The following is a 13041-nucleotide window of genomic DNA, read 5'->3' on the forward strand; positions in this document are numbered from 1 at the left end:
TTTGTTCTTATTGTACTGATATATATATATATATATATATATATATATATATATATAAATATATACACACACACACACACACACACACACACACACACACACACACACACACACACACACACACACACGTGAAGTATACACTGTGCTGCAGAGGACAGCAGAAAAGTACCCATGGGATCCTGCCACCACAAACTCTCAGGGTGGCATCATCCTATACGTCTCTGCGTCAACCCATAATCTGTCAGCCATATATCACAGCTAAGTGGAGATATTTGCTCTTTTCTGCAGACTGTACCATGCAGAAGAGAATAGGGCTGATTTATAGACACATACTCCTTTTTGTCTATTTTACTGTACATATGCATATAGATGAATATACCCCACCCAGAGTACAGCACACAGAATCCTGCAGGTCTGCACTCCCCATACTGTTTGGACCAGCAAGGTAAGAACTCGCTCATCTCTTGCACTATTGGTGGCGGTGGGGTGTGTGGGGGGGGGGGGGGGGGGGGGGGGGGGGGGGAGGGGGGGAGGGGGTGAGCTGGTCCCTCAGCGCCCTACTCACAGTGCTTCATCTATGGATGGGGACCTATTATGCCTGGATTAATCCGGAGGAGCCCTTATCCTCTTCTGTCGTATTTATAACACCATGTTTTTAATCCTAGTTACTAAGTATTATATCTGGCCATAAAGTCTCTGTGTCGTATTAATTTCTCCCCGAGAGCCTATTATTGGAGTGTTTAGTAGAATTCTGAGTGCTGCTAATTTATTGCATGAGGCTAAATAAGCTTGTAATGAAATTAATCTCTAGCACCAGGGATAGAGATTCACCCTTTCTGATGCTCATTATTTGTTAAGATGCGGGAAAAAATAAACTTCCATGGTGTTTAATAAACAGATAATATAGCTTTGGTGGTGTTGTTATGCTGTGTGTTTAGGGTTCTCCATAGAGGAGGTGGATAAAAGGAGATTTAACCCTGGTGCTACCTCAGTGGGATCCCTGGGAGTATGCAGGGGAGAGGGGCCAACCTAGGAGCCCCCAGACCAGTGGGTACAAAAGCATTTAGATCGGTTTGGAGCAGTTAATCCCGTGCTAGCTGGGCACCTTTTGTTTCCAACTCCTCTGTGGGGTTTTTTCAGCTTGTCCTCCTCGCCTGATTGACTACCCAATGGATGCTAATTATCCAAATGTCGCTCCTGTCCTTTGACTGACTTGCCATGTATTGTGGGACAACTGTCATGCATTCTGTCATTGCAGATCATATTACAATATCATCATATGAAAATGGTTCTCCCCAGAAAGGCAGCCTGTGATCCAACAGATGCTGGGGAGATTTCAGGCTTTAATTTGAGCGATTAGGGGCACATATATGGGGGTATTGAAATTCAAAGGTGACGAAGGTATATATATTTCTGCCATTTGCATCATAATGTATAAACCGTCTTCCCTTCTGCCTGTATAATACATCAGCTGCCTGTGACCCTGGCCAGTCACTGTGTGCTCATTACACACATACCTGTCTAATTATTGCCAGCACAACACAAACAATCCCGAATTGGGGATGTGTGTATAGTACACCTCAGCCTCGGATATAGGGACGTTTTGCATAAGCTTCTGTTTGAGCCATATAAATCTATGTTATGCGATTTTTCGCTGAGTATATAGTTCCTAGATAACTAGGTCGTGAGACGTGAGCAAGTGAGTTCAAGACTAACCTATAAATACAGAAACAGTACATTCTATCTATCTATCTATCTATCTATCTATCTATCTATCTATCTATCTATCTATCTCGCTGTCTATATACAGCATACTTGTTTTTGTCCTGGTAATGACTAAAGACCCGAGTAAATAGCTAAAGATAGTTATTTAAATAAATAAATAAATAAATAAATAAATAAATAAATAAATAATTAATACATGTACTATAAACCGAGTGTAGGTGATGGCGAGGAACAGTCTGTAATATACATACATGTATACTGTACATCCATCCATACACACACGTATCATACATATATATATATATATATATATATATATATAGAGAGAGAGAGAGAGAGAGAGAGCGATATATATATATATTTATATATACACACAAATTCATCATGTATATATATATATATATATATATATATATATATATCAAACAATATTGGGCAGCCTCATTTTGGTGACGGTGATAGAGCAATAGATAAGTAGATAGATAGATAGATAGATAGATAGATAGATAGATAGATAGATAGATAGATAGAGGCTCTGTAGTATTTCTGGTGGTGGAATGTATACTATGTATGTAGCACCGGAGAATTGCGTTTCTGAAATAGCACTAGAGGTGAATCCTAAAGCGGTGAGTATCTAATGTTTTATCGCTGCAGATTATGTATAGCGGTTAAAGCATTGTTTCCTATAAAATAAAGCATTATAATGAACAGCCCATAGAAGCGGTTGTTAGCTGGAAGGTAATGTCTGCACATTAAGCAGCTATTCCCATTGTCACTGTGATTTGCAGTCCCGAGAACCCGGCAGAAAGTCACCATAGACGCTTCCAGGTGTCTGGCTGGAGTCTCGGCGATTGAATGCTGTGTGATCTGTCCAGGACCTTTTCCGTGGGACACCTACAGAACAGGAATAAAAAAAAAAAAAAGTAGAGGGAAGGGAGGGTTATGTTGTTCCAATGGTAGTAGGACTGAAACGTGCTAAGTGGGGCTATGACAATTAATCCAACATCTCCCTGGCTGCCTGCAAGTTTCCTAGCATTGCTTTGCCTGCACAGTAATTGGATACTGTTGTAAAAAAGAATGCGGATGTTTTAAGGTTTTCAGCAACACTTCTCTCTAAAAGGAAAAAAAAAAAAAAAATCAACTGTAGACAGATTCCGAGCAGACGGACCCCCTCCCCCTATATACAGCTATAAAACCCAAACTGCTCGCCTTCAATGGTTGCAGAGGCTGGAGCTCCCTATGTCAGGGAATGTAGTCTGATAGAGATGATCTACTTCCCAGTGAGTGGATGGGAGGATGCCCCAAGCTTATCTACATCCCTGGATCTGCACTGCTTCCTATCTATCTATCTATCTATCTATCTATCTATCTATCTATCTATCTATCTATCTATCTATCTATCTATCTATCTATCTATCTATCTATCTATCTATCACGTGCTGTGATACCGACATGCACTGCCATAGGAGCTGACAAGCATTCTCTTATCTCTAGCGGCTTTAATATGTTGTTCTTTTTTATTTGTATCTACTTTTTTATGTTATTCTCTGTGACCTATCTTGGTAAGGTCAGCTGGAATTGCTGTTATCAAAATTAGCGCTGCGGAATATGTTGGCGCATTTAAATGAGTATTTAAATGATTATTTTTTTCCAATAAAAATGCTACTACTACTATTACTACTAGTATGAATTTGTTTAAAGTGATAACAACGTTCTTTCTTTTCCATGCGACACATTTTTAGTCACAATGTACCCAAATAAGTTACAGTTACTAGTCAATTTCCAATTTCTATAATTATTTTGTTGTATATATTATTTTAGAAGGCGTCGGTATCACATTTTCTAACCCTTTTGATATCAGTGCCAAGTATATATATCTATATACAGATATATATACAGATATATATACACACACACACACACACACACACACACACACACACACACACACACACACACACACACACACACACACGCGGAATACATGGAGTTATTAGTTTTGTAGAATAAAACTTGTCCATTGAAGTATCAAATGTTTAGGTTTCGGCACTGCGCCCTCCCACTCCCTTCTGACTGTTTCCCACCAATCCTTGTACAGTACGCACTAAAGCATATGACAGTGATTTACCTGGGCTATGAAGAGTTAATATGAATGATTAATATCATTGTTAATGTGGATTTGCAGCAAATAGCATTTCACATAATATGTGAAAAGATAAAGATTTCTTGAGTTATTTCTGTGAATTTAATCTTCATTCTATTATCAAATGAGGGACCGCTATTTAGGTCAGCACCAAGTACATTATGGGCGACCTGTCAGTAAAGGATGCTGTATCAGGTGCATTACTAACATTGCTTTACCATCTGGGGTTCTCAACCAAGTCGTATAATTTACTTTTGTCTCCAAAGCGGTTTTGAAATCATTCCAGTGTTATTAGATCTGTGGATAGTCATTTTACCAATATAATATTTCACCTATTACCTACTGCTATAATAAAGATACGTACCAACCTCACTGAGACTTTGACATAATGGTTGTTCTTTGCAATTAATTTAGGTCCCACTTTTGTGTTTATTCTCATCTCTTCCGAATATTATCTCATATATACCCTGTCAGGTGATACAGTTAGCATTTGTGTGAAGCAGAAAATTGTGTAACTAGAGTCACACAGGGAGACTGTACATAATAAACACTTTACTAACCATTTCTAAAAATTATTAATACGGTTTTGTTTCCCTTTTATTGCCTACATGCCCAATGGAAGAAAGGCAAGGCGTGGGTGTAATATGAATGAAGGGTTATTTCCCTGGTAAATCTAAGCTGTGCACAGGTATCCTCAACGGGCCCAAGGAGCTGTAGATCTGATCTTGCTGTCAAAAAGCAAAGTGCCTCATGTATTAACACCAGATCAATGCCTGGAAAGTAAAGAACAGAGACACAAAGCATAAACAATTCAGTTAGCATGAACACAAAGCATTAGGTCACTGCGCCACATCCCACCACCACTTCTGTTTGCTCTATATACATCATTGTCTTGCAGCCTTGTAGATAGAACAGTGATCTGCCGCTTGTTATAACACTGCACAGAGTGAATGGATTAGGCCACATTTCCATGTGAGTAAAATGATTAATTACAAAGTGTCAGTCACTGATCTATGAAGACATAACACCCTAGCAGACAATGTGCAGGGTGCCTGAAGCTACAACCATGTTTTAATTCCTGGTTTATTGTATGCTCTGCTATATATTAAGTCTTAATGACCGTATGAGACTTGGGAAACATATGACAGATCAATCACACCGTCGTCCTCCTCCTCCCTACACTCACGTCTTCCCACTGACTCCACTCATTAACTCTTTACTTACCTTGGCACCCCAACACTACAGCATCATTGACATTGTCCTGTTAGACATGATACATGTAGAGCTTAGCTGGTGCTGGTGTGGAAGCTGTATTAAGCTCCCAGCAATTTGTCCACACCACCCAGTCCTATGCCTTCTGCAAGCTTCCTTTGTTGGGCTTTAGTCACACTAGTTGGGTTGGGAGCTGGTACAGGCTCTGAGCTCCTGGTAGTTGGCAGATGGTATACTGGAGCTGATTACTATACAGAGGCGTTGGCTGGGAAGTCTCGGCCTCTATGATTTGTTCACCTGTCATTTAAATGCCAAATAAGAGGTAGTGGGACCAGATCTCTGAGCCCCACTCACATCACAGCCCGGTGCTCCTTGCAGGAACTGGGCATGAGATAGCAGCCTAATACTTTTTTTTATCCTAAGCAACATTCATATAACATTCATATAACCCAAGAGAGTGGGTCTGAGCACTTCATCAACCACTAACCATTCAAACAGGGCTGGAAAGTCTATCTATTAGTCATAGATATTAAATATGAATTCCTAACACATTTCCTTCAACTGATTATCGCAAGGATAATTCTTTTTGACAACCGACATTTCTGTTTACTTTTTTTTTTTACAAGACATTCTACCAAAGTTCCTTAAATATTTTTTTCTGTTAACTGACAAACTACAGCTCCCATCAGAGTGCTTTCTTTGTAGTAAGTAGGGATCCAATTAAATGATACTCTTTCATTCTTTTTTTGTTTTATTTTTATACAAACACTGATTTATTACACTACTATTGATATATAGGTGTTCTTAGTTGCACACGGGCACAGGTAGTCTTCTCACAACATCATGCTGTGCCATGGTTCTAGCACCAGGAGAACAGGGGTTAAAACATCTATTTCCTTTAGACCAAATCATAAAGCCTGCAGAACAAATACCCTTTGCTACTCTATACAGGGGGCTGCCCTGCACTGGTGGGTCGGTCTGAGCAGATCCCACAGGCGCCAGATTAGGCCAGCTACTTATAAATTCTGAAAGGTCCTTGTGTTTATAAGGAAAAATCCACACGATAATACACTAGCAGTTCTGCACTCACTATATATATATATATATATATATATATATATATATATATATATATATGTACACACACACACACACACACACACACACACACACACACACATATATGTATATATATGTATATATATATATACATACACACACACACACACACACATATATATATATGATTAGACATATATATATATATATATATATATATATATATATAATAGCAACACTACTTTAGGTCACTGATGGTTTAATATCCTATATTAGCAATGGCCTACGTTGTTAGCCCAGTCTGGCATATTTATGCCCCGATATAACATTGTGCTGTTTTAATATAATGTGATTTTAGGGAAAGTATTTAAATTCAAATGAAAAATCAGGCGCTTTATTTGTCATTATTATGAAGGTCTGTATTTAACTAGCTGTTTTCACAGCAAATATTATTCAAATGTAATGACTATGAGAGGGCACCTCATGTATAATATGTTCCTGACATTTATTGGTGTTTGTGCTGATATAATGTATCCGCGGATCGTTATCAGCCTTGGAGATGTGTTCTGTGTTGTCAGATCATTGGATCCATTTCATGTATAAATAATACAGACGATGCACCGGGTGGATGGGGCATGTGAGTGGGGGGTGTAGAATGGGGGGTTCCCTCCTGTAAATACAGTATGTAGTATGTGACACCGCATTCTCTACCCAGTCATCAGCGTTTGGGAACAGAAATTGTTACTCTAAATATTTTGCCTCCCAATCACCAAATCTTTATCATCTGTTAACCCTTGCACCGCCAGGAAGTTGGCTGGGGACTAACGTGTACTGCTAAGGAAGCCTACGATGCTGCATGAGTTAAAGATTTTCCACGTTTTTCCCCCTCCTTTTCCCCCCCTTGATTTTTGCATTCCATCCACATTTCCAAAACGCCTTTGTATTAGAAAATAGACTTCATGTATTCTTGTCGATACTGAAAGAGATAGAAGATAACGGAGCAATTTTCTTGTCTTTAAGATTTTTACATAGAGTCTTTTTGCAGATATTTAAGATAAAATAATAAACACTTCTCATTTAGATATTATTCAATAACGTTTATCTTTGTAATACAATTAGAACAAAAATGAACAAAATGCTTTCAGTTTCCTTCATTTTAATATATATATATATATATATATATATATATATATATATATACAAACCAAAAACGAGTGCAGGTAAACACAAACCGTATCTTGTAAGCCTGTGATCTAATAAATGTAAAGTTGCTTGTTGCAAGATATTGTGTATCCTGTTTGCACCTCCTTGCAACGTTACACTCGCAGAGGATGGATAATTTACGATTGCTATAAGGATGTAAGAGGCAAGTCCCCAATTATGCCCTGCCCAGATCTCTTGAGGCATGAGGGAACAGGGTGGCATTTTTTAAACGAGGGATAGTAGTGAAGACCCTCCACTGCCAGCAAAGTGCTCTGCCTCCCCCCCCCCCCCCCCCAATTCCCCCCCTTCCCAACCACAATGGCCAGCGTTCTATAATAAGCAGCCAGTGGCAGGCTGCAGCCAATGAGGAGCCAGCTAGGGCTGACGTCAGGGGCCCTGTAGAAAAGGTGCAGTGCTGACTGCACACAGGATTGCAGAGCAGGAATAAAGAGCAGAGCTTCTCACTTTAAGGGATTACACCAAGTCCATGCAGAAGACCCTCCTCCCCCATTACTCACACACAGCCCTGCCTGCAGGAGCAGGAAACTTAGCACAACAACGGTCCATAGAAGATCTGCAGGACCCAAACCATCTTCAAGTTTATTTGGGGGGTGATTGATGTAGCTGTGATTTTGTGATTAATAAATTAGTTTCGTTTCTGCTCCCTTCTGCCTGACTGACAGCGAAACCTTCATCCTCATCATTAACTTTCGCTCCTTTCTGGAGAGAGTCGCCAACAATTCTGCAGATGGAAAGATCCTGTCCCTTCTACATCCCAGCTATGGAGAGGGCCTAGGTGCCTAATTGCTTCTTTCATGTGTACAATCCGCATAGTGATTAAACCTCTCCACAGATAGTACAGTCCTGCCTGTGAGTGCCTGAGATCTCCTGCAGCCCCAAATACCACCTGAGGATATGCCGACATGTCCTCTAAGTTAGAAATCTGATCCCTGGGCACAGCACATGCCATTCCTCAAACAGGACAGCCTGGTACTCTGACTTGTTTTTGATTTTTGTCACCTGTGGTCTCATCCCCTGGACAAGGACAAGCCCAGGGAAGCAGCCTCTCCGCTGGGTGGACACTCAATGCATGGCTTAGGACTCCAGTTTATGGAAGTGGGACCTAGCTATCGCAGCATCTGCAAAGATTCCCACGCGTGCTCCTTCCACGCACCAGAGATGCTGTTCCACAGCCTGTCCGGGGGGGAGATGCATGGGGTCATCGACGAGATGGACAGAAGAACCAAAACTGAAGCTTCAGCCATCAGCTCTGCCATAGACAGAGGGGAGACTGAGACGGTATGCAGGGGCAGTGGGCTGATGTACCGGGCGGCAAGGCCCAGGGCTGAAGGGTGCAATATTATAACATAACAATTATCTGTGACAAAAAAACAAAGAGCAAGCAAACGAAAGCAACGCTATAATAATAATAATAACAACAACTGTTCTTATATGTGTTTATATTGTGGTCCCAGTGTTTATGTGTCTTTGTAATTGCACAGTGTATCATTTATTGCTCATGCACTTGTAAAAGAAGTATAATACCACAATGATACTCAAGCATTGTGTTGAATTTGCAATGGCACATTTGTACCTATATTCTCATTGCCAATTACTTTTCATTTCAAAAGTGCATGTGATATTGTAGTACTGGATCCACACCCCTACAGCTGAAGTCAGCAGTCATCTAGGATTCATTCAGATACGGCGCAAACATTTATCACATATCATAAAACTACACTGCATTTTTCTAAGTCATATGTATACATTTAAACTATAGTCATTTATGAAAAACATTCCTTTTTAATTGAAAAAATAACTTTAAATTGAAAATAAAGCAAAACTTGAAAGCTATGTAACAATTGACATATTCATCTCTGCAAGATTTTATTATACACCGAAATCTATTATTTAAGTGTCATATTCGTCCTTTTTATTTTAGAGCATAAATCCAGAACTTGCCAAAATTTCTGGACTAGTTACATATATAAACACACTCAATTTAAACAGAAAATAAAGATGAAAAGTTTTGTACATACAGATATAGACATGTTTGAGTTTAGAGACTATTCTTGCATTATTTATATACTGTAGTGCTTTATTTTTCTCTCTATCTATCTATCTATCTATCTATCTATCTATCTAGCTATCAATCATCTATCTATCTATCTATCTATCTATCTATCTATCTATCTATCTATCTACATTTATGTATTCTATTTCTCATGTGTAGATAGTAGAGTTGGCAATCTCTCACACAAATACATCAAAATATGTATGCCTTGATGAAGCAATTTGCTTTTCAGGAGGTGAAAACTATCCGTAATATTGATTAAATATATATTTTTTTATTTAAAAAAATGTATTTTTCCATATTTGAAACAAAAAAGCATGCCACCTAACTTTGCACTAACAATCTGCACTCAGAAATGCAATGTTAATTGTTCATTATACAATTTACAAGATATTATGCACAGACTGTTTGTACTGTGTACTCTATTAACATGACATTATTTTATTACTCGTTTGCATGCACAGAGGATGCGTTTTGAGCACGTTTTCTGAGACTTTAAGACTGATTTAAAAATGATAGAATTACTTAAATGCGCCCAGATCTGGTGCAAGTACAGTAAATCAGCGTTTTATGCCATTAGACGATTAGCCATCTCCATCTACAGCGACTTTCACTGTCTGTACCTTTTATCTAGGTATTTATTATATATCTACAATACCTTCAATTTATGTTGAGTTCGGTTCTTAGTAGACACACTCGTAATGTAAATTGTGTAGGATTAATGAGTATGAATTAGTAACATGTCGTGTACAGACAATAAGGCCTAATTGTAACCAGAGAAATACATATTATACTTAGCTTTTACTTTTACAATAAATTAATGTGGTAAGAAAACAAGGCCAGATCACCTTTTAAGCATAACCTTGAATCTCTACTGTTGTTTTATAATATTTCAATCACAATTTATTCCATACTACTTATACATCAGTTAAATGTCTGAGTTCTTCTATATTACAGCATTAGTATTTTTATAATCTGTAGAAGCCAAGATACAGAATCCAAAATAATAATTATTTTCAATGCAAACTGTCTTCACCTTATCATAAAAGAACATGTCAAAAACGTGACACAAAATATAGTATTTCTTCACTAGATGCAACGATTCTTCCCACGTCTCTAACACTATGTATATGTTTGTGTGTATACGTGTGTGTATGTATGTATGTATGTATGTATGTATGTATGTGTATATATATATGTATATATATATAAGTGCTATATATATATATATATATATATATATATATATATATATATAGCACTTATTTAAGTAAAGCATTTACAGTAATTTATTATTATTATTATTATTATTATTATTGTTGTTGTTGTTATTTGTTTCAGCTTCTAGGAGTGTGTGTGTGTGTGTGTGTGTGTATGTATATATATATATATATATATATATATATATATATTTATTTATTTGCTTTACTATGTGTTGCAACATATTTTATTTCGATTGCAAGATCCTAGGGTTACAGATGATAAATCTGTATATAGAGGTACGGTTTATGCTGATGATTTATCTATCTCCCCCTCCAGACGATGCCCTCCATCAGCAGTGACAGGGCCGCTCTGTGTGCCGGCTGTGGAGGTAAAATCTCGGACCGGTATTACCTCCTGGCAGTGGACAAGCAGTGGCACATGCGGTGCCTGAAGTGCTGTGAATGTAAATTAAACCTGGAGTCTGAACTTACCTGTTTCAGTAAAGACGGCAGCATCTATTGCAAAGAGGACTATTACAGGTACCAGCCAGTGCCCCCGCCCCATACCATGCCACACACATTATTGGTAAACTGCAACATTTATAATTCTTTATCAACGAAGTTTTGAAGCAAAATTTTGTAAATGGATTGGTACTAAATAGGATTTTTGTACCCCAGTCCCATGGTGGCTAGAGATTAGTAAAGTTATAGTGGTTGATCAGAGTCAAAACAAATTGATCATGTTAAAATTGGATTAGAAAGGCACAGCACATTTATTCCCAGTATTGTACAAACAATTGGTTGGAAAGAAAAAAAAATCCTATGAGAAAAAAAGGCATTTTAAAAAGCAGGCGATTTTACCGATGCCACGAAGTTATTTTAACTAATTTTAAAATACGAGCCTTCACCATTACAATATTAAAAACAACAACTTGTAAAATGGTAAATTGCACCAGGTTGTGATAATATATCGGTTTCTGTTATAATAATACATCAGACCAAAAGCCTGCAAAGCCACTACTATTCCACACCGTAAAACCTTAAAACAATATTTCCACTATAGGGCCAATAAACTAAAAACTTTTTTGATTTTCACACAAGCTTAACATATTTTTTGTTAATATTTTTATTTATATATTTTAAAAAGTTGATATATACCCTATAATCAAAAGGGACTGAGGTTTCCCTGGGATATTTAATAATATTTTGCAGGCAGTTCTAAGAGGTAGATGTGGGGTTAATTAAGAATGGTGATGCTGGTTTTTTTTCATTTGATTTTATATTTATCGCTTCATCTTTGCAAATAACGGGATAAACAGACCTATTTAGATAACAATACATTTTCGTCTACATTAATTGATATCTATACTAAAGAAAAAACAAGGAGACAATTGATAAAGGTTATTTTTTATTGTATAGTACATATTCAGCAAATCCCTTTCACATAATAACAGATACATCAAGGATGGAGGGATCCTGTCTGATATCACGATACTTTATTATGAATTACTGTTTATGTGAAGTTTGACCTTGAGAGCTACCGCCATAAACCGACCATTAACCACAATGACTCTATAATAATATATATATAAGACACGATTTGTAAGAGTGAAAATGATTAGGATTAGAAAGGACATTTCCATAAACACATAAAAATAATATGGAGAAGTAGTTTGAGGGTGAAAGTTATCGCGTCCTTAGTAAATTGGTAAATTGACTAACTGTGAACTTGCTCTACATTTCCAGGAGGTTTTCAGTCCAGAGATGTGCCAGATGCCATTTGGGGATCTCTGCTTCTGAGATGGTAATGAGGGCCAGAGACTTAGTATATCACCTCAACTGCTTCACCTGTAACACATGCAACAAAATGTTGACCACTGGGGACCATTTTGGGATGAAGGACAACTTGGTCTACTGCAGGCTCCACTTTGAGACTTTGATACAGGGAGAATACCAAGTCCATTTCAATCACTCGGATGTGACATCAGGGAAGGGCTCAGGACTGGGGTCGGGGGCTGCTTCCTTAGGGCTGCCTTATTACAACGGTGTGGGGACTGTGCAGAAAGGAAGGCCTAGGAAGAGGAAGAGCCCGGGTCCTGGGGCAGATCTGGCAGCCTACAATGCAGGTAAGCAGCCAACACGCTCATTCATTCCTAATGCGTTGTTTTCTTCTTCATTACACAAAACAGCTTCCATTTATTAAATCTCAACTGATAATAATAGCCTAGCTGGGTATAATTATTTGCATCAAGAGCCGTCAAGCTGGTAATTGCAGCAGCCAGGATCTTAGCTTTTTTTTTTCTTCACTTCAGGTATAAATGCTGAGAATTGCAATCAGGTAGATGAAGAAAGAAGCTTCATGATGGATCTGATCTTATTGCTCAGGCCCATTGCAGTCAAATATGTGCTTATAATACGTGTGT

The 13041-nt window shown here is 38.1% G+C and overlaps 1 protein-coding gene across 2 annotated transcripts in view; it reads left to right on the plus strand.

The window, feature by feature from the left end:
- The first annotated feature begins 223 nt into the window (after positions 1–223).
- LHX2 (LIM homeobox 2) overlaps positions 224–13041 on the plus strand; it is a 46881-nt gene continuing 34063 nt past the window's right edge. Inside the window, exons 1-3 of one of the 2 annotated variants that reach the window (XM_063936853.1) lie at positions 224–445; positions 10956–11158; positions 12365–12744. In XM_063936853.1, the coding sequence (XP_063792923.1) occupies positions 10959–11158; positions 12365–12744 (580 nt within the window). In that variant the 5' untranslated portion in view covers positions 224–445; positions 10956–10958. Of the gene's footprint in view, positions 446–7767; positions 8642–10955; positions 11159–12364; positions 12745–13041 lie in introns of those variants that run through there. The other variant, XM_063936852.1, reaches the window with a different exon arrangement.

Source organism: Pseudophryne corroboree, chromosome 8, assembly GCF_028390025.1.
Source record: "Pseudophryne corroboree isolate aPseCor3 chromosome 8, aPseCor3.hap2, whole genome shotgun sequence".
Taxonomy (NCBI): Eukaryota; Metazoa; Chordata; class Amphibia; order Anura; family Myobatrachidae; genus Pseudophryne; species Pseudophryne corroboree.